We start from the raw sequence: 21,000 nt of genomic DNA, 5'->3' as shown, positions 1-21,000 counted from the left end.
TGAGAAAGGACATTTGCTGAAAGTTTTCTTTTTATTCCCAGTGCAGAAATGTACAAAATCACTCGAATACATTCACACACTGGTCAATTTTGGAACATACTTTGGAACGAACATGAACTTTGTGTTAACACTCATATATATATATGTACAGCGTGAGTAGATTCAATGAAACTGACTTTCTAGATATCTGACATGAAAGGCCTTATCACGATTCTCTATTTTAACGGCAGGTAATCTATAATTCGCATGCATGTACGTGTTTGAAATCCTGTTAAGTTAAGGTAAACTTTCATTTAGCTAAACAAAATACAACATCCCTGGCATTTCCCCCGCTCCCATAACCCCATCCCCCCAATCCAAATCAATCTTGTAAAAATAAAAAGGGTAAAGAAATAACTATTTCCATAAAAAGGAAATCCTTGTTTCCTTGCGAAACAGACATACTGAAGTATATCAACAATTGTAAAATCCAGAAGTCTGTCCCTGCGCATGAGAATTTTTCCAAGAGTCAAGTTCTTGTTTCTGCTTCTCCAGCTCCTCCTTTTCTTTCTGAATCTCCTCTCTCTCCTTCTGTACCTCCTCTTTTTCTCTCTGGAGTTCATTCTTCTCCTTCTGGAGGTCTTCTTTTTCCTTTCGCAATCTTGCGTGCTCCTGCTCTTGTTCACATTTCTGGTTCTGAAGCACTCGGCGCTCAGCATCCATTTCACGGAACTGCTGCAGTAACTCCTTCTGTAGCTGTATGCTCCGCCCCTCTTCCTGCTGGACACGCCTCAACGCCTCTGTCAGCTCCCGTTCTCTTTCCAATATACGCACACCCTCAGACCACTTAGCACCTAAGAGACAAAAAAAAAGTAAAAAATTCAAGCCTTTAATATAGGCACAGAAGGATAATTGAAGAACAACCACAAGGAGCTTTGTTCTGATAAGAAATAGTCTCAGCTCTCAAATTCTGTCCAGTTTATAACAAAATTCAAACAATAAATGCCATTTTGATACTCTTAAATGTGCCATCACAAATCAATTCCACAGCAGTGTGAGTCATCAATTCCAGTTTATTAAATGAAGCATTAAATAAACATGGCTGAACATAAGAAGATATGTGGAAAGACTAAAATGTATCATGTGTCATGTAATTACTCAATTAGCGTGGAAACACATTAATAAAACACCATGTGATCACGTCACTTAAAGGGGTCATTAGATTAAAAAAGCACTTTTACTTGTTGTTTCAACATAAATGTGTTGGCAGTGTGTGTACACAACCACCCTACAATGATAAAAATCCACCCAGTGTTTTTTTTTTTTTTTAAATCCTAATAAATGACAACCCCTTTCTCAAATCAAGCCGATCTCAGATTCTTGGCTGTGTGATGTCACACGTACCCAGACCACTCCCACGATTGACACTGGCGTTTTATCTTAGACCCACCCTGAGTGAGCAGTAGACAGTCCGCCATTGTTTTGATGCCAGAGCAGGTGAAGACAAAAAAAAAAAAAGCTCCCAAGCGATTGAGGTGTTTTGTTGTTGGATGTAATAATGAACATAGCAGTTGTCATTTACTCTCAACATCTGAGCCGCTGAAGATACAGTGGATTGCGCATGTTTTTGAAGGGAATGCACCTCCGATCTACCTAAATGCATCTATGTTCACGCAAATCATATGTGATCCAGCTTCACCTACAGAAGGAGTGAATGTAAGTTTATGAATCTTTACAAATCGCCTTTCCTAATAATGTGGTAGTTAGCAAGTTTCACAATGAATGCGGCTTAAGTTAAGAGTCTCTCAGAGAACTGCTGGTCACCCCATGGAAGAGAGGGGTGGGGTGAGCAGAGCTCCATTAGCATTTAAAGGGACATGCAATGAAATGGCTTGTGAACAGAGCTGTTTTTGACAAGCTAAAAAGGGTGTTTTACAGTACCATTGAGAAATTTCAATCAATGTATGCTACAGACTTTTCATTAAGAACCTAAAGAATCATATCAACTGTTGGAAAATGGGCATCCGATGACCCCTTCAATGTTGCATCTAACTCCGGAGTTATCTAGTGTTCATAGTTCGTTGGTTAGCTACAAAAAAACGGGGAGCTTATTTACTGTTAATTATATATGCATGTTAGAATGCAAGCATTTTAGTTTAATTTCTAAAAATAAAAAGATGTTGAATATAATGGGCTCTATTATCAATTTTAACCTCTAATATTGTGATAATGTACCAAATCATAGGGTTCCCTGTATAGTTTACACCATTAACAAGAAGAGATATTCCCCTTAAACCAAACTATTGGTAGTAATTGGTATTCATTCTGTATAGTCGGCTACTGGTATTGGTGGATAATTTTTTCCCCGATGCATCCCTAGTTATTAGCATCATTGTGTTATTAATATTTTGACTTTTTAAAAAAAAAATGGGTTATACACACATATACACACATATATATATATAAAAATAAACGATAAAGTTTTAGTATTTTTGTGCATTTATATGAATTTGTTTTTTTAAATGCATGTATAATGTCTGTATAGTTTGCATACATTTTAGTTTTAATAAGCCTACTTTAGTGCATCATGTTAAACTAAATGAAAACCAATTTTTTTTTGATGGGCAATAACTAAATTGAAATAAGTTTAAGTTTTTTATATATTTTATTTCAGTTAAATTTTTTTAAGTTTAAGTTCTAGTTAACTATAATAACAATATATAATAATATATAAAGCAATGGCTCAACATCCTTTTCACACAAAATGTAGAACAATAACATCGAGAAGAGGTAAAAGCAAACTATACCTGAATATCTGTCTAGGCTGGTACTGCAAGGTGTACGGACATCGCGCTTTGGCGACACAATGTGTGATCTAGTTGGGGTCCCACTTGCTAATGTGGGAGAGGAGACAAGGCGGCTTGGATCTTCAGATTTGCGTTTGTTAGGCCGCTTTTGTGGGTGATCCTCGAGTTGTGCGAACTCATTGGGATGCTTATGCTGTAGATGTCTGATAAGGTTACTTGTGCTACTCCGGTGCTGGATCTTCTCCATGCAGAGCAAGCACAGGGCTCGCGGCTCCTGGCCAAGCTTTCGATAGTGCACCCACACGGAGCTCCACTTGCGAGTATTAGCTGGGTTGTCATCCTCTTGTATCTCTTTCCCATCCCCTTCATCAACAGGCCCCTCACCTTCCTCCTCAGCCACCTCCGCTTCAGTTGTCCCTTCCCCTGCCGCAGCACGGAGGATCCCTTTGATGGCTCCATCCATTTCACCATCTTCACCCACGGACTCCACCTCTACCTGCTGCTCATCCATCAATACTGTAACTTGATAGAGAGAAAAAAATTAAACGCATTGAATATTTTTACATGGCTAAAGGCACTTTAACTGAACCTGACACTCTCTTTAAATGCTTGTTCCTAGTTTTTTGAAGAGTGCATAAGGACAGACTGAATTACAGACAATAAACCACACAAAACAACATTTGTAATAACCTGCAATTAAAGTAACATGTATTACTAAAAGACAATGAGATGGTAAAAAATAAAGTTATGCCAAGCTAAAAGTAAACAAAAAAATAAAACAAACGAGGGAATGAGTGCACATTCAACAGAAGATGCTATATGTATAACGCTTAAAAAATGCAAATTGGCCTTTTGAGGTACACAACAACAAATTCATGAAGCGGCCTCCCGCTAGATGACTACAGAAGAGTGTTGCTAAGCAACAAAAGCACTGATTGGAAGCTGAGCACTACTGACGCGATCAACAGGTGCTGTACGTCACAACCCTTTCTATACCTCACTGTCTATTTCTATACGTCTTATAATTTAGGTGATATTAAACCAGGCATAGCAACAAATAATCTTAGCTTTAACTCAATGAGCCGCTAGTTTTAGAATTTTTGAAAAGTCGCGCCCATCCGGGGATATAACAGATGATGTATCACGTGACAATTTCGGATCAAATATAGTTCGATACTTTTAGAAAACCACAGACATTATGTACAATTCACTAATCATAGATCGTTCGCATATAATATACGATTTGATAGTTCATACAGAACTGGGTCGTTACGTCTGAAGGTTTTCTGTCCGGTTTAAGGTGTACAGGAGGGGGCGGGGAGGCTCTTTCAGTCAGAGCACCGTATATTGCGGATCCAAATCAGCGACACGATTCAAAAGATTCATTCGTTTGACTGAACGAGTCGAATCGAATCGACTCCAGTCGGGGAAATTCGTGTGAGATCCTATCAAATACGCAAAATTAGCCTTCTATAAATGGGCGACGCAATAGACAATTGTCTGAAGAAAACAACATGGCGTCGTTGCGACATCCACCCAAAACCCCGGCCTAAGCGAAACTCTCTCACTTTGACTAAAGACTCAGTAAAACGAACCCGTTCTTACCGAGGAGTCGATACTGAATCTCACAGTCACAACGAGCGCTGTTTTGAACGATAAAGCGCCTTTGTATTGGCTTTGGATTCACATGCGGTAAGTTATAAGCACGTGCATAGTAGGCCAAAGTGGAGGGGAAAACATCACAAATCAAAGAAAAAATATACACTGTGTCATCTCTAAAATCCATAACCCGCCAGCTGTCTAATTGACGTATCGGTGTACACATCGTGACGCTGTACATGATGGTAAACACTTTCAATACAATACAACAATTGAACCTTTCATACCCTCCACGCAACCACTGTCGTTGCGTTTGGATACCGCATCTGTCGCGGGCTTCCTTTTGTCCAACGAGGAAAAATCAGAGGGGTGTTTCGTTCGTAAATGGCGAAGCATGTTTGTCGTGTGACCAAAATACAAAACCGTCTTCATACAAAGAAGACACAACACTCTTCTGTCATCTTCAGCTTGGAAAAATGACCAGACTATACTTCGCTTTCGTGCCGCCATTTTCGAACGAGTCGACTTTGAATACTGACTGATCGCCGAATTCTAGAGGGGAACCTTCTTTGAGTTCAGTTCTCGCGCATGCGCAGTGGTTCTGATGCTTTGATCTGCCAGTCACCGAGAAAAAAATGACACAATAGTTTATCGTTTTGGTTTGTATATGTAGCATTCAACATATTTTTTTTGTCCTTTAGTTGGGTGTGCCCTTTCGTCTAGGCTATGTCTGTTTTGAGTTATTGCCTTGAGGCTATAGTGTCTTTGTTAACACTTTGTTGCCTGTTTTAATTGTAATAATAACGTTAAATGACTGTTTGCTGAATTGTCTGTGACTGAACTAATCAAGGCTGTAGTGTAAAAATAGAACTACACGTCATATAAATACTAAGTTCATAAGAAAGTTGTTTGGTTTGTTTAGAATTAACATTTTTGTTTTTAAATTTATTGAACCTTAAGTACAAACCACTGAATTAAACTGTGCATGTATAAGCTTAACGTGTCTTCAGAATACTCTTAGTTTTGTTATTTTTAAAATGTAGCAAAGCATATTATAATAAAACATTTTTTTTCCTCCGTGCTTTCCCGTGATGCAGGATCCCAGAGCCCTGGAGAACATGTACCAATATGTAAATCTCGCGAGAATTTCAAACGAGTGTTACCATCTAGACACAAACCTTTAGCGCCCCCTTTAGAATACCAGCAGATATCCATGTCAAAGTCTCATCTAAAAAGGACGAAACAAGGTAAATATTAGTTGTTATTCAGTAGGGATTTAAAAATATTTAAAGTTAATATTTATTTTTAAACTCATAACAAAGAATAAAAACACCATCCACACATCAACCCATCACTCTCTCTTAAACAGTGCACAGACAAATTCAGCGATAAAAAATATAATTCAAGAAACTTTGTGCAGCTTAGTAGAACCGTTAACATGTCCAATGCACTGGACATCAGGCAATAAGTCACAACAGGTATATTACAGTAAATGATATCTAGTGTCCAGCATAAGTTTATCAGTGCTATAAAGCTCTCTCTCTCACACATATACAGGAAAAAATACTCAGCAGAGCACAACCTTATCTTCACTACTCAAATAAAATATTAAAACTCAAGAGGCTCACATTTAAACCCCATGACTCAAATTTACACTCAAAATATCACATAAAATAGGAAAAGCAAAGAAATAGTTTTTCACAGCTAAGCTTTGCACATCTTTTTCTGTTTCAGTAAATAAGCAACAAAACAGGAAACCACAATTCCTATCCAGTGACACATTTCCAGTGTTTTGCATAAGCGATACATATTAAAACTTTCAGATAGTATGCATAAACTTTGTCAAATTATCTATATCAGTGGTTTCCAACCACGTTCCTGGAGGTCCCCCAACATTGCATGTTTTCCATGTCTCCTTAATCGAACACACCGGATTCAGACCTTCAGCTCATTAGTACAAACTCCAAGACCTGAAATAGGTGTGTCAGACAAAGGAGAGATGCAAAATATGCAGCCTCCAGGAACGTGGTTGGGAACCACTGATTTGTGTTTAAAATGAAAGCATGGTTGTTTTATTGTAAAAGAAAGTGAATTGTGTTAACAGGCACAGTCTTGAGATAGCACATGTAGAATGTAACAGTGTGTGTAGTGTTAGTTTGGGAGGGTTCTGTGGTTGTGGTTCGGGTCAACATCCTGAATCTTGACCTCCACTGACTCCCACTCTCCAGTGCGATTCGACCGTTTGATAGCATCTACAACCGTCTGTACATACAGCCCATCCTCGAAGGAGGCTGCCATGGAAACAGGATGTCGCACCCAAGAGCGCCTGTCCTCTTGTGCCTGAAACGAGAGTCTGAGCTGAGTCACCATGCCGTTCAGGCCCCTGACAGATGGCCCTACAGCTTCTCCACCATCGCTCAAAAGAAGCTCCTCTACTTGCATGCTGGCCCTTTGACCGTACAGCTCTGTTCCTCGAGCAACAAGTCGTCCAGATGACCCCACAAGCATGATCTCATGCACATCTGTGCCAGGTAGATTGAAGTTTAATGTCACGCTGCAAACCACGCCTCCATTCATCAGCAGCTGAAAGCAAGCGTAGTCATCTGCGGTCACAGAACGAATTCCTCCTGCCGGGCCACCTTGACGTACAAAAGTCCGGAGCATTCCATGCACTCGCACAGCCCGACGTCCCGTGAGGTGGTTCAGGAGGTCAATGATGCAGGAGCCAACTGTGTGCAGGCCACCTCCCCCCATGAGCTCCTCCCATGCCCATCCATATGATTGACTGAGCAGCGAGCCTCCATAAACACGTGCTTCACATACCTTTGAAGGAGAGAGAAAAAAAAATGTTTAATGAATGGGTTCATATTTTGGCCAGTCTAAGTTATGCAATAATTTAACATATGCCCTAATAAGTTAAGATGTTTAGTATTTTAAGAATCACTTCCATTATTATTATTATTATTATTCACAATTTTAACTAAATCCAACAACAAAAAATATCTAAATAGTTGACTTTATATAAAATTGTAAAATATAATTTAAAAATTTAAAACAGTAATCTTGTGAAATATTTTTACAATTTGAACTTATTAAATATTATGTTAATAAATATTACATTTAGCGGAAGCTTTTATCCAATACTGGATATAAGAAGACGCTTATATCTACTATTTTTAAATATATTTTATTACTCCAGTCTTCAGTGTCACATGATCCTTCAGAACTAATTCTAATGTGCTGATTTGGTGGTCTAGAAACATCTCTTATTATTATCAATGATTGAAAGGGTTTCCAATTATTTGTAGAAAAACCATGATACTTTTTAAGGATTCTTTGAAAAGAAAATTTAGTAGAACAGCATTTATTGGTATTATATTTAATCTGAACATTTTTCTCATTATATGAATATCATTATATACACTACCGTTCAAAAGAGTGGACTTTTTTTTGAAAGAAGTCTCTTATGTTACCAAGGCTGTTTATTTGATCAAAACCAGTAAAAACACTAATATTGTGAAAGATTATTACAGTTTAAAATAATCTATTTCAATATATTTTAAAATGTAATTTATTGCTGTGATGGCAAAGGTGAATTTTCAGCAGCCATTATTCTAGTCTTCAGAGTCACACAATCCCAAGATTTTATTTCAAATAAATTCTGTTAAAAATCAGCATATAAGTATGATTTATAGCATCCTTGATGAATAAAAGTATTAATTCCTTTCAAAAACAATCTTACTGACCCCAACTTTTTAATTTAATGTATACACCTATTTTTATTTTTTGGTGAAATTCCAATACCTGCAAGTTCCCACAATAACCCTCTCCTAGCAGGCGTTTCATCTGGACAAATGCGGGCAAGAAGCGCAAGGAATTTCCCATGATACTCATAAGCTGTGGATAATATCTTGCCGCTGTCACCATCTTACAGGCATCTGTCAGTGTAGCTGCCTGCTCACTGATCACATTTTTACCTATACCTACAGAGAATGAGAAAAGGAAGAAAATCATTATGCAATGATGATAAAAACTGCAAATGCCGTTTGCCTAACAAGTTTCTGCTTGAAGCAAGTGCTTTATCAGCATAATCTCAACTAAACTGAGGGGTTCACTGTGATCTAAGAATGCAACATTTGATCAGCAGGAAAAAAAAGCCCACTGTGGCTTGTGCCAAGTTGTAAAGTAAACAGTAGCACAATAAACACTCTAGTTGAGTCCAGGAAGGAACCCAACCCAATCCCCTGAGACGACATGGACAATCAAGATAAGAAGCAAAAGAAAATAAGTCTCACCTAGAGCTTTTACCGCAATCTGGCGTGTGTGTGGAGGAGGTGTCAATATGCAGACAAGATGGACTTCTGGATGTAACAGCACATCATCTGTCTTGTTGGTGGAAAAGGGAATGTCCAAATCGCTGGCTAGTGACTCTGCTTCCTCTTGCGTATGGCCCCAAACAGCCTGAACAGGGAAGCCTTCCTTTTGGAGCAACGGCACTAAGGCACGTACCGTCTGCCCGGTTCCAAATACACCCACACCCGGCAACATTATTCTAACTTACAAGCAAGTCTGTTTCTCATTCCACACTGCTAATGTAATCTTTTTGACACGGATTCTTAGCCTGTGGAGAGAGAAACATCAACGTTCACTGACATTGACATTTGCACAGGAATGCAAAATAATCTCTAGACACAGTGCACGTAGTAGCAAGCATGTCGACACCAAGCTCCAAGTTAAAATTAACCTCAGGGCCACTTCAGACTATCAAGATCAATACACAATAGAGATAAAGCGCTGTATGACTCCCACTGTTATCAGTGGCTCCGGTGACAGCTGTCAGATACAAGCCTGGGCGTCGCTGACCGACCAGCTGGCTTGCAATTTAATTTACATCCCAAAGACTGTGCACCTGACCCGAAAAGGCAAATGAGAAGCATGTTTGTATTTCCTCTGTGTACTAAACACAAGGTAGTTCCTAGTAGGGCTAGTCTTGATTTGCAAACATCTATTTCTAGTTGTAAATACACAGAGAAACGGGTAGGACCATCAGGAACATTCCTAAAGAACTGACGAGGAAGAGTGAACTTGACGAATTATGTTGTTTTTAACAAAGAAACGTAAACTATTTAACTTTTGTGAGCCATCCTAGAGGCACACTAATATTAGCATCACTTCCTCGCGCTAACCCGCGGCTGTAGGGCGGATAGGGTAACCCTTGGTTTAAACGTTTAGCTTTTAAAGCCATTTCTTGTGTTTTATTTTACTTAAAAAAAATATAAATCATCAAACTTGATACTTTCAAAGTAACGTTAAACATTCCTCGTAGCAGATACATAACGTTGTAGCTTAGCCGAAACCGGTCCATTTCAACCGCACAAAGTCACAAGTACACATCGTGTCAAATCAGTGGCTTTTGGCTTGGTTATTAGTTCATTTTCCAACGGCTCTGTTAGTTCCATATGGGTTGTTACTTACCACAAAACAAAGCCGTGGGATGCGATGGCGCCGGTGCTGTGGAGAATGATGATGGCCAGAGGATGGTGGACGCCTCCCTCTCTTTCTGAGGGCTCTGCTGCTCTCATGTCATCTCAACAGCAGGAGGAAAAACAGGACAAACCCGTCACGCCTCTCGACGTATGGGGCATTCTTCAGCCGTCTTGAATTCACGTTATGTTGTTTCATGTGTAACTTCACAGTGCCGCTGCTGTGCTCGCTGCTCAATGCTGTGCGTGTGGGATGATTTCTAAAGCGAGGCGTTTGATTACGTGCGCATGCGCGAAACCGTCGGTTTATCTGCCACGCCCATGTCATTGAACTGAAACAGTCTTGGTAAATAGGTCCCAGGAAATAAAAATTATTTGTACCCTTTCTAGAAAATTATAAAATTACACAAATCAGAATTTCATTCAGAGAAAATGAATAGAAAAATAAAATCGTCCATTTGTTGAAAATGTACTAATCTCTGAGAAAACATTATAGGGATAGTTCATCCAAAATCGGAAATTTTGTCATGTTGTTCCGACCTTGTTGAACACAAAAGAACATAACTTGACAAACAGTTGCTGGTAGCCACTGACTTGCATATTATGGAGGAAAAAGCATGGAAGTCAATGGCTACCAGCTACTGTTTGCTTACCAACATTCTTCAAAATATGTATTTTGCGTTCAACAGAAGAAAGAAACTTCTGTTGAGGGCGAGTAAATGATTACAGAATTTAATTTTAAGGTGACCTATTCCTTTAAAAGACTTCTTTATCATAGGTACCAAAACATATTTATGTAGTGTTGTGAGTTTATCATGAAGATAAATTACTTAGATTGACCTTTGAGTAGATGCTTTGGACTCTATATATCTCTCTTTATATGCTGCAATCAAAGACTACATAATAAATAGCTATTACTGGTCATGCTATTTTTGAAGGGCTATTAATAAATTAAATACTATAATATTTTTTTTGTAGGCTATCTATTCTCAGTTGCTCATGCTGATACTCTGATGTAAAGCCTAGGGCAGTTTTCATAAACAAGACACATTCTTTGATAATTTTGGGTTTGTTTTAACTGAATATCACAGATTATCTGTATTCAAGAATCACTGTAATTGTCCAAACAGTTCATTACATTTACATTTATTCATTTAGCTGACGCTTTTATCCAAAGCGACTTACAATTGCTATATATGTCAGAGGTCGCACGCCTCTAGAGCAACTAGGGGTTAAGTGTCTTGCTCAGGGACACATTGGTGTCTCACAGTGGATTCGAACCCGGGTCTCTCACACCAAAGGCATGTGTCTTATCCACTGCGCCATGACCACCCATGTATTTAGACTTCATAAAGGTTAACACACTAACCACTGATGTAAAGGAAACGGTGTCATTATAACGCTGTTATTAATTGATTTTGTATTTTTTTTAGTATATGTTTTACGTATTATTTGTTTTATATGTTCTGTTTTTAATGTTTCCATTCGTTCGGTATACATAGTATACCATTCAAAGCACGCTCTTACATGGATTTACAAAGGGATTTTAGCATGCAAACATAATTTCAAAACTGTCTAGTTTTATTTACACATCGTGCAAGTTAAAAGCACTGTTGCAACACTCCTGGCTTTGCATTGCGAAGTCCTCCAAAGGCGCACATCTGCGCAGACGCGAGTCTGTCGACCAGCATTTGAAACCAAAACAGGATGTCGTAAGTATTGTGGGACGTGTAGTTCCGCTCGTAGGCCGCTGGTCTGGATAACAGCACACGAAGGAACCAAACAAAACAAAATTAGTGCAACTTCCAAGGGACTGCAGTAATACTGGTGCATCGTTTACACGATCATGCCCGGCTTCACCTGCTGCGTGCCCGGATGCTACAATAACTCGCACCGGGATCGCGATCTGCGGTTCTACACCTTTCCGAAGGACCCCACTCAGCGAGAGATATGGCTGAAGAACATTTCGCGGGCCGGGGTGAGCGGCTGCTTCAGCACTTTCCAGCCCACCACCGGACACCGGGTCTGCAGCGTCCACTTCCCCGGCGGCAGGAAAACCTACACCATTCGCGTCCCGACGCTTTTCCCTCTGCGCGGGGTGAACGAGAGGAAGAGCAGGCGCGGCAGGAGCAGGAAGGTCTCCGCGGTCGTGCCCATCATCAGCAACGTCGTTTCCACCGCTAACGAGTCCGCGCCCGTGGAGGAAGAGGGGGACACCGAGAACACCACCGTAGTGCAGATAGGTCAGAACGGCCAGTACATCGCGCCCGTGGACCTCACCGCTTCAGGGGACGGCTCCTGCCTCGCGGCGGTGGTCTCGGAATCAGACGGAAACCTGACCGGAGGCAGCGCGTCTTGCCCCGTGGCCGATCTCGCGCTGTGCGGGGTGGACCACTCGTACTCGCTCACCACCGGCACAACGTCCGCTGAACTGCTGAGGAAGCTGAACGAGCAGCGGGACATCATCGCGCTGATGGAGATCAAAATGAAGGAGATGAAGAACACCATCCGGCAGCTACGGGTCAACGAGGCACGGCTGCAGGAGGAGCTGCGGGAGCGGGACCGTCTGATCTCCACCAACACCATCATTAAGAGGAAACTCTGACGAACGACGCGAAGAAACGACGGACTAAAGACGTGTTCGGTGCTTCTGTAAGACAAGGCGACGACAATTAAGTATCATCGTAGTTCTCGTTTAAACTTCCTCCAGGAGACGCAGAAGCGGTAGATAGGCTGTGTGTGTGTTTGAGCGCAGATACATGAGTTCAACTTGTATGCTCGAGCTGTCCGGCACAGCGCTACACGGGGACTGAGATGAGTTCAGCTGACTGGTCCTTCTCGTTTTATATTTAATGATGATACACGTTTGTGCTGTTTGTGTGTTGAAGGCAGCAGAGCCAAGATCTGCCTACTGCCACCCTTCATAACCATGATACATGCACTCAGAGACTGCTTAGTAAGTGTGTAAACAACTGCTTATTATTTGGGTTTCTTTCTTTGTTTTTAATATCTCAGTGCATCAGATCAGAGCTTCTGGTCCAGATGAACCGATTCTTTACATGCAGGTTAATGCAGTTAGAAAAGATAATTGGTTTGAACTGCTTTTGAACTATAATTTTTGGGACTGTTTTTGTGGTATTGCATTTAAACAAATGATTTAGTTCAGAATCTCTTTTGTAAGATTCTTTACCACACAAGTTCTCAATATGTTGTGCACTATAAAAGCTGTTTCTTTTCTATTTGAAGCCTTGTGGCATCACATTTATTGTAGGAAATTTCATTTTAATTGGCTTCAGTATTTAGCAGAAAATGTTGGCAGAAGATATTGTACTTTAATTGTATGAAGGGCTTATTTAAGTGCAAGATTCAAAATGACTGAAGGACTATTTGATTCACAATGTCGGCTAGTAATACATTTATTACATATGTAAAAAAAAAAAAAAAAAAAAAGTATACAAATGTTCAGAGGTAATGCACCTCCATTCAAGTTACCCAAAACACCATTTCTATGCATAAAAGCCTCGAGGGGAAAGTGTTTTTTGTTTACTTCTGTTAAAGTCGTAATCTTTTAATGTCCTCGCTGCGGAAATCTACCCTTAGAGCCAAGACTTGTCGAACCTCTGCAGGGGTCAGACGCCAAGTCAAAGGCCCAGAGTTGGGTCCCCAATAATCCAGGATCTCAGACACCTAAAGGAAGAAAAACACAATCAAATAAAATTCAAAATGACATTGTTCTTATACTCATGGACCGGTTTTCAATGATTAACATTTCAAATGGCAGTCAAAAAGCCACATACTCTTTCTAAGTTGAGAATAGTTGCCATCTGTGTGAGTCGGGCAAACTTATCCCGGATGGTCCAGGAGGTGACCGAGGAGAGGTAGGCAACCAAAGCGCGCAGCTCCTTGTCAAACTGTAACCCACCAAGCTGCAAACCAGAATGGAGAGTTAGGATTGTCTGTCACTTTAAGCAAATGTGTGCCTGTTCATTTGTGCAGGGAAGGTTTACAGCTCACCCTGCTGAAGGTGCATTTGAACACAGTCTTCTCCATCTCCATGGCTATGAGGCTGGTCATCAGGCTAGTCAGAGTATCATAGATGACTGGTGACAGGCCCACCTACATAGAGGCATCTTTAGAATGGGTTTGTGTGAGCATATGTAAAGTGGATTAAAATGAATATACCTTAAACTCATCCATGAGTTGCTCCAACTGGACAATGAGTTGCTGAACCCAAGGATCATTGGCTTCATACTCACTGAACTCCTCCTAAAAACAAAACACACACAACGCATGGCCTAACTTATCCTCAAAACAACTCATAAGATAAGGAATATAACATCATTGTTCTTAGTATTTCTGTTTCTATCATCAACCCACGTGCAGACTGTTTTATTTCCACTCTTTATCAGCAGTAGTAATAGATATTGCCATGTTAACATATCATACCTCCTCAATATTGTGTGAGACAGACAGGAAACTGCTGATCCAGGGTTTTACTTGTGGCCTGATAGAGGTGTTATTAAGCTCCTGTAGACCCTCCTGTACATGCATAAACCATTAATACAAACAATTTTAACCATCTACAAACAGATGACATACACAGACATTCAACAGTTTGGGGCAATTATATATATATATATATATATAGAGAGAGATATATTATATTTTTTTATATAAATTAGTACTTTTATTCTGCAAGATGCATTAAATTGATCAAAAGTGACAGTAAATACATTTATAGTGTTACAAAAGATTATTAAATTATGCTGTTCTTTTAAACCTCATTTTCATCAAACAATCCTGATTAAAAAAATTAAAAAGTTTCATAATTTTCAAAAACATTAAGCAGCACAACAACATTGATAATAGTAAGATTTTTTTCTTGAGCACCAAATCAGCACTTCAGAATGGTTTCTGAAGGATCATGTGACAATGAAAATATAGGAGTAATGGCTGCTGAAAGTTCAGCTTTACCATCACAGGAATATATTAATTGTTTAAATCTTATATCATAATCTATACATATAAAAATAGAAAGCAGTTTTTAAGTGTACTAATATTTCACAATATTACTGTTTTTACTACATTTTCGATCAAATAAATGCAGCCCCAAACTTTTGAATGGTAGTGTATTAACAGATTTTCACTGACCTGGAGGAGGTCCTTGAATTTGCTGGAGGTGTTGACCAAATCAGACAGACAGCTGTCTATCTTAGCCTTTGCATGATCTGAGCCGGCCCCCTGACTGAACAACTTAGCACAATCACTCTACGATGTAAAAAAAGAGGAAACAATTTTATCACACCACAAAAAGTTTTTTTTTTTTTTTTTTTACTGCTTTTATGATATGTTTAAGAGGCTTGTTAAGTTCTATTTGCATTAACTCCAAGGAAAAGATTTCAAAATTTTTCCTTTTGTCTACCATGGAAAAAAAGTCCTATATTTTGAGATGGCATGAGTGCGAGCAAAGCTGACTGGAAAAAAAAAAGTCTTATCACACAGACCTCGAGATTCTTTTTCAGGGTGCTGATATTCTCACTGCAGACCTCCACATTATTGAGAGCCACCTGAGAAACAAACATATCATTATTATACTTAAATAATACAAGACAGTGTGTGTTTAGTGAGAACTAGGGTTACACTTTATTTTAAGGTGTCTTTGTTACAGTGTAATTATACATTTAAGTACTGAGTAATATTAATTAACTACATGTACGTACTATATGGTTAGGGTTAGAATTAGGTTTTGGCTTAGGGTTAACTTGCATGTAATTATGCATATTTAGTTATTATAATAATAAGTACATGTAACGTGTAACAAGGACACCTTAAAATAAAGTGTTACCAGAACTAGGTCCACGATAACAAGTGAAAAGTGACATAATAAATTTTGAATGCGTTTAAGTTTGTATATTGTGTGTGAGATAGAAAAACTTGATGCTGACCAAGTAGGCACTCTTTGCCTGCTCCTGGCTCTCAATCCCAAGTGTTTGTGTGAGATTTGTTATCTTGCCATGCTGTAGGCTGCTCTGCATCAGACTGACGGCACTGCTGACCCCACGCTGCAGGTCCTGCAGAGCACTGACTGGATATCCAGCTCGCAGCTTACATACTAACACCTCTCTGCATACAAAGAGTGAGATGCAAAGGGTATAGCAAATGATAGATAGATATTCAAAAACAACAGTTTCAAAAAATTATTTGATGTAAATTTCTAAATCTTCAACCACCACTACAACAACTCTTCAAATGCATAACAATAACAAAATACACTGAGACTAATTAAATTCCAAATTTGTGCGTATACCTGAAGTCTGTCTCCAGAACACTGGTCGCATGATTGATCATAGCGCACACGCAGTCAGAGCTGCTGCTGGTGAGGGCTCGGCTGATGCATTTCTTCACGATGTAGAACACATCATCCACCATGCTGGAGCTCAGCTGACCCACCTCAGCTGTGTCCATGGTAACTGCCTATAAAATCATATTCATCATTCAATGAGGACATAGATTCTGCCAAAGAAATGTATCTGCAATTTAACAATGACAAATGTAGGACAATGTAGAAAGGTACACTATAACGTTCAATAAATCATTTATTCCTTTCACAAGAAAATCTTTCTGACCACAAACTTTTGAATGGACACTACACGTGCCTGACAATAGCTCTGACATCTCTGATGTTGTGCGTTGTAATGTACTGACTGTATATGTGTCCCACCTTGTTGACGGACTCTCTCATGTAATACTCCTCCATGGGAATGTAATAGCCAATCAGCTCCTGCATAGTGCGGCTCAGCTGGCAGTTCTTCAGTAACTGTTCTAAACTCTGCTGATGCTCTTGAAAACAAAACAAAAACAAACATGAACAATGCCAGCAACTAATACAAAATTACAGTATAAATTTACAAAAATCAGCATATTCAACACATTTTGCCTACATCCAATTTGTACAGCCTAGTTAGTTGCATATATTTCTTTTTAACAGGCAAAGATGTGTTGCCTGAATGAGCATCATGTATTAATGAGCAGTAGCATTTGTGCTAACTTCTAGGGCTAGGCTACAGCTGATGACAGTTGTCATGACATGCACTTGCAGCAGATTTTTGTTTCAAAGAGTAGTTTCATATCCCATAAAAAGCTAGGTGTTACCTTGTATAACCGTTTCATCTGCCATTGCATCTGCAACCTCAAAGTCAGACACTATACGCCGCCTCAAGAATCGAAAGTACAGCTCGGCTCTCGAGTTCATTAAGGTAACCTCACATAACACGGGATCCAGGTCTCTAGATTAAACATACAATAACAAATAAAACACCATGTATTCACAAGATACACAGATAAACATCTATAACAGACCACACCTGGGTTCAATCTTTTCTGTAGTCATGCCCCTCATCATGCTGCTCTGGATAACCTGAAACTATTGCAAACCAAAAATAAAAAGTATACATCAAGTATATAACTATGTCAAAGTACACTTTACTCATGGTGCAAACATTAAGTATAGTACATAAACACACTAATACAGCATACAGTATTGACACTACACACACCTTATTGTTGTAATCTCTCTGTTGGATGAATTTGTCCACTATTTTCTGAGCCTGTTTATCACACTCTTTTTGAAGGTGTGCGAGGAGTGTGTGCAGTCGGCCTGGTCCATAGTATGTTTCCACTATGGGCTGATGGGTTTCAACAATGCGTGCAATACCTGACAGGTCCACACAAAGGCTGGTTGATCTCAATTTGTTTAAACATTTAAATACTTCTAAGTTAAACAGTGATGCATCTGCTCTTACCTTCAAGAAGCAGTGTGAGTGTGTCAGCAAAAATGACCGGTGCTCTGCGTTCACCGAGATCAGAGCCAACAGCCAGGAGTAAGTTCTCCTCTGCCTTACTGGCCAACTGAAAGAAAAGCAAGCAAAAGACACAGGTTTTAATATTAAAACCCAAGTAACTAAACCAAAGCATTCTCACCTGATTTCACTGATCATGTTAGGTGGACATAAAAACATGTTCCTACCTGACTGCAAAGGTACTGAGCAAAGCGTGCAAGTCCCTGCTCATGCAGTCCCAGTAAAGGAAGGATCTTGAAAAAGCGCTCCACTTGAGTTAAGTCGCCTGTGGCAACTGCCTCCTCCAGTCGCGTTGTGACAAGTGCCTTTAGATTGCGCTCTGCTTCCTGAAGCAACGCAAGGCTGGCTTCAACTGCACTGCCTGCATGTACAATATATAGCATACAGATAAAACAATAAGTATTTTCTTAAAGCTAGTTAAAAAGGTGCAGATGTTAAGTATCTGTGTGCATCAGTACGAACAATATGTACAACGTATATTATTTCTACAAATAATCTTCTAACAATTTGCATAACACTGTTTGTAACACTGTTTACAGTTGCAGGGCAGCCACATTAATATACAATGTAAATGATGTGCAGTGAAATGAATACTCTTATTCAGCAAAGATATATTAAACTGACCAAACAAGACAGTAAAGACATTTATAATCATACCAAAGATGTCGATTTCAAATAAATGCTGTGAACATTCTACTCAAAGCATCCTTGGGGGGGAAAAAGTACCATGGTTTCCTTAAAATATTAAACAGAAGCATTGTTTTCATGATTTCTGAAGGATCATGTGACTGGAGTAATGTCTGCTGAAAATTCAGCGTTACCAATTACATTTTAAAATATATTAGAATAGAAAACAAGTATTTTACACTGTAATATTTCACAATATTACTGTGTTTTTGATCAAATGAATGCAACCAAGGTGAGCATAAGAGGCGACAATTTATGTTCGAAAACATTAAACAAAAACGTACAGTCCCAAAATTTTGAATGGTATTATATATTAGTGTGTATATTACAGCAGCTTCAAAGATGACTTATTAAAGTCATAACGATCCACCAAATAGCTTTTTTTTAATTGTTTAAGATATCAGACTTGTTATTCATTTGTTATGAATAATCATATCTTTTAATTTGCATCTACAAAGATCCAAATTAAAAAAATCTAATCAGATAAGCCCCTTTATTTGCCAAACATTTAATTCACTGGATTATCATGGCATGAAACATGTTTATTAAAATAAAATCACTTTTTTTGTTGAATTTTTCAGCAAAACTATCCCTATCATGCTACACATTTAATTTCTCACACCAAGCACCCTCGTCACAGATATACAAATTTGAAAAGGACTCAATAAATATTACTGTTCAATAGTTCCGGTGATAACACTTGATCGTAGAAAACCTCAAAAGGACTCACCCTCTCCACCCTGCTTGCTGAGCTCAATCACCGACTGGTCAAGAGAAAGATAGCGATGAATGTGGGCGGCAGCCTGCTCATAGTCCTGGTTACGCAAGGCTGTCTGAACACCATCTGTGCAGAACTTCAGATCTAGAATATCATCTGCCCTCTGAATTGCTTGGTACAGCCTTTTCTGAAACCGAACCAGGTGCAAAGCTTGAGTGGAATCTGTCATACTGTCATTCTGATAGTGTGTACGTATCATATGAATGTGTATGTTGGGCACCTTGGTGAGGTCCAGCTGTCTGACTTTGCTGCTGACGTTCTCTGCCAGGCTGCAGGTGAAGCTGATCATGCCAGACAGCTGCACAGCATCTCCCTCGATCAGCTGCAAGTTGGGTCTGAGGAACACACAAAAACACAATTTATTAGCACACTATATTCTATTTTCTCAGTTCGACACAACACGTTAAGTGTCAAACACATACACACTCACCCCATCCTCTGCAAGGCGAGCATCTTTGTTTCTATGTTGCTCTGCTGTCCCATAAGACCGCCCAACTCCATCTGCACTTCCGCCTGTCAGGGAGGTGCGTTTGTAAACAGTTTAAGTCATCAGTGCATAGTCAACATTCACACAATTTCACAGTTCAGGCACACGTTGATATTTTATACAGATATACAACCAATACCTAACACAGCTAACGAGCGTTTATCTACCCTTAATAGTAGTCCAGCTCATAGAGACTAACGAACACTGTTGTCTCCACTAATACATATTCACCTCTTCGGCACATAGCTGCGCATAAACTCGCTCCAGATCCTCCAGCTCTGTCAGACCCTCGATGGTGTTGTACTGTACGCCTGAGAGCCCCGCCGGACCACCGCGAAGACGCGCCGGTGAACCTACTTCATCCATGACAGCCCCACATCCACACAAACTGCGTCACTTCCGCTGACTCTAGCGCGTCACACAGCTGTTAGTATGCGACTTTACTCCCCCCTAATGGTAGATTATTTTTAAAAGGTTTAATGCCTCTCAAGATGTGTGTAAAACATAATTCATAAATCATAATTCATGTTACATTTGTTAATTCATAATTTTTTTTTTATCTTATGGAATCTTTAACCCTACATTAAGCTATAGTGAAGAATTTGGTATGCAGTGTGGTTATATAGGTTCATAGGACAACAGAATACAAAAATCACAATACATTTTCTTATCAGTGTGAGAATGAGAATGAGCTTTATTGCCAGGTATGCTTACACATACGAGGAATTTGTTATAGTGACAGAAGCTCCACAGTGCAACAGAAACACAGCAACAGGACAGGACACAGATAATAAAAGAATAGTATGCAAATATCCAAATAGGCAATGTACAAAAAAAATCAAAAACACAATATATGATATAGACAATTATGTATGTACAGGTATGATATGTACAAATTTGAAATGTAAATAAGTATGTGTGATGGATAGATGATGAATAATAGTGTTGTGTGTTGCACAATTATTGTCAAGTGTTCATGAGATGGATTGCCTGAAGGAAGAAACTGTTCCTGTGTCTGGCCATTCTTGTGCTCAGAGCTCTGTAGCGTCGATCAGATGGCAACAGTTCAAAGAGGGAGTGTGCTGAATGTGAGGGGTCCAGAGTGATTTTGTCAGCCCTTTTGCTCACTCTGGATGAGTACAGTTCTTGGAGAGTGGGGAGGGTTGTACCAATGATTTGCTCAGCAGTCCGGACTACCCTCCGTAGTCTTCTGAGGTCAGATTTGGTAGCTGAGCTGAACCAGACAGTTATTGAAGTGCAGAGGATGGATTCAATGATGGCAGAGTAGAACTGTTTCAGCAGCTCCGGTGGCAGGTTGAAC

At 39.5% G+C, this 21,000-nt stretch overlaps 4 protein-coding genes across 7 annotated transcripts; 1 reads left to right on the top strand and 3 right to left on the bottom strand.

Moving 5' to 3' along the window:
* Positions 1–8: 8 nt before the first annotated feature.
* On the bottom strand, positions 9–4,979 carry LOC306844001 (uncharacterized protein). 3 transcript variants are annotated; one of them, XM_079375790.1, is made up of 3 exons: positions 4,673–4,979; positions 2,787–3,308; positions 9–833 (listed from the first exon to the last, which is right to left on the bottom strand). In XM_079375790.1, exons 1-3 carry the CDS (start codon positions 4,893–4,895, stop codon positions 454–456), a joined length of 1,125 nt encoding a protein of 374 aa, XP_079231916.1. In that variant the 5' UTR covers positions 4,896–4,979; the 3' UTR covers positions 9–453. The 3 variants fall into 3 exon arrangements, with proteins under 3 accessions (XP_079231916.1, XP_079231918.1, XP_079231917.1); XM_079375792.1 differs by having other exon boundaries at positions 3,171–3,308; positions 4,673–4,960; XM_079375791.1 differs by having other exon boundaries at positions 10–833; positions 2,787–3,302; positions 4,673–4,926.
* A 64-nt stretch (positions 4,980–5,043) lies between these two features.
* Positions 5,044–10,140, bottom strand: LOC306843991 (glucose-fructose oxidoreductase domain-containing protein 2-like). 2 transcript variants are annotated; one of them, XR_013781884.1, is made up of 5 exons: positions 9,861–10,140; positions 8,681–9,006; positions 8,190–8,368; positions 6,426–7,208; positions 5,668–6,263 (listed from the first exon to the last, which is right to left on the bottom strand). XR_013781884.1 is itself a non-coding variant. In XM_079375775.1 (4 exons), the coding sequence occupies exons 2-4, from the start codon at positions 8,931–8,933 to the stop codon at positions 6,537–6,539; spliced, it is 1,104 nt and encodes a 367-aa protein (XP_079231901.1). In that variant the 5' UTR covers positions 8,934–9,006; positions 9,861–10,140; the 3' UTR covers positions 5,044–6,536. The 2 variants fall into 2 exon arrangements, 1 of the variants encoding a protein (XP_079231901.1); XM_079375775.1 differs by having other exon boundaries at positions 5,044–7,208.
* Positions 10,141–11,006: 866 nt separating this feature from the next.
* On the top strand, positions 11,007–13,113 carry LOC306883679 (THAP domain-containing protein 11). Its single transcript, XM_079439075.1, has one exon. It carries the CDS (start codon positions 11,715–11,717, stop codon positions 12,471–12,473), a length of 759 nt encoding a protein of 252 aa, XP_079295201.1. The 5' UTR covers positions 11,007–11,714; the 3' UTR covers positions 12,474–13,113.
* LOC306883676 (conserved oligomeric Golgi complex subunit 4-like) lies at positions 12,874–20,080 on the bottom strand. The gene is made up of 19 exons (XM_079439066.1): positions 19,911–20,080; positions 19,623–19,705; positions 19,413–19,527; positions 19,145–19,319; positions 17,895–18,088; positions 17,671–17,776; positions 17,425–17,582; positions 17,233–17,291; positions 17,021–17,154; positions 16,590–16,708; positions 16,176–16,342; positions 15,814–15,991; positions 15,373–15,435; positions 15,020–15,136; positions 14,315–14,407; positions 14,051–14,134; positions 13,883–13,984; positions 13,666–13,794; positions 12,874–13,555 (listed from the first exon to the last, which is right to left on the bottom strand). Exons 1-19 carry the CDS (start codon positions 20,043–20,045, stop codon positions 13,421–13,423), a joined length of 2,346 nt encoding a protein of 781 aa, XP_079295192.1. The 5' UTR covers positions 20,046–20,080; the 3' UTR covers positions 12,874–13,420.
* Positions 20,081–21,000: the final 920 nt, after the last annotated feature.

The sequence above is a fragment of the Barbus barbus genome (assembly GCF_936440315.1).
Source record: "Barbus barbus genome assembly, chromosome: 2".
NCBI classification, from domain to species: Eukaryota; Metazoa; Chordata; class Actinopteri; order Cypriniformes; family Cyprinidae; genus Barbus; species Barbus barbus.
Note: the sequence above shows the minus strand (reverse complement) of the source record. Positions and strands in the feature narration are given on the sequence as shown.

Coding starts and splice junctions, on each gene's coding strand:
- LOC306844001 (XM_079375790.1), bottom strand. CDS start 4,895: ATGGCGGCACGAAAGCGAAGTATAGTCTGGTCATTTTTCCAAGCTGAA. Junction 3,309..4,672: donor CGACAGTGGTTGCGTGGAGG/GTATGAAAGGTT, acceptor CTCTCTATCAAG/TTACAGTATTGATGGATGAG. Junction 834..2,786: donor CAGCCTAGACAGATATTCAG/GTATAGTTTGCT, acceptor TTTGTCTCTTAG/GTGCTAAGTGGTCTGAGGGT.
- LOC306843991 (XM_079375775.1), bottom strand. CDS start 8,933: ATGTTGCCGGGTGTGGGTGTATTTGGAACCGGGCAGACGGTACGTGCC. Junction 8,369..8,680: donor GATTGCGGTAAAAGCTCTAG/GTGAGACTTATT, acceptor CATTCTCTGTAG/GTATAGGTAAAAATGTGATC. Junction 7,209..8,189: donor GTTATTGTGGGAACTTGCAG/GTATTGGAATTT, acceptor TCTCCTTCAAAG/GTATGTGAAGCACGTGTTTA.
- LOC306883676 (XM_079439066.1), bottom strand. CDS start 20,045: ATGGATGAAGTAGGTTCACCGGCGCGTCTTCGCGGTGGTCCGGCGGGG. Junction 16,343..16,589: donor TGAGAGAGTCCGTCAACAAG/GTGGGACACATA, acceptor ATGATTTTATAG/GCAGTTACCATGGACACAGC. Junction 15,992..16,175: donor GTTCTGGAGACAGACTTCAG/GTATACGCACAA, acceptor CTTTGTATGCAG/AGAGGTGTTAGTATGTAAGC.
- LOC306883679 (XM_079439075.1), top strand. CDS start 11,715: ATGCCCGGCTTCACCTGCTGCGTGCCCGGATGCTACAATAACTCGCAC.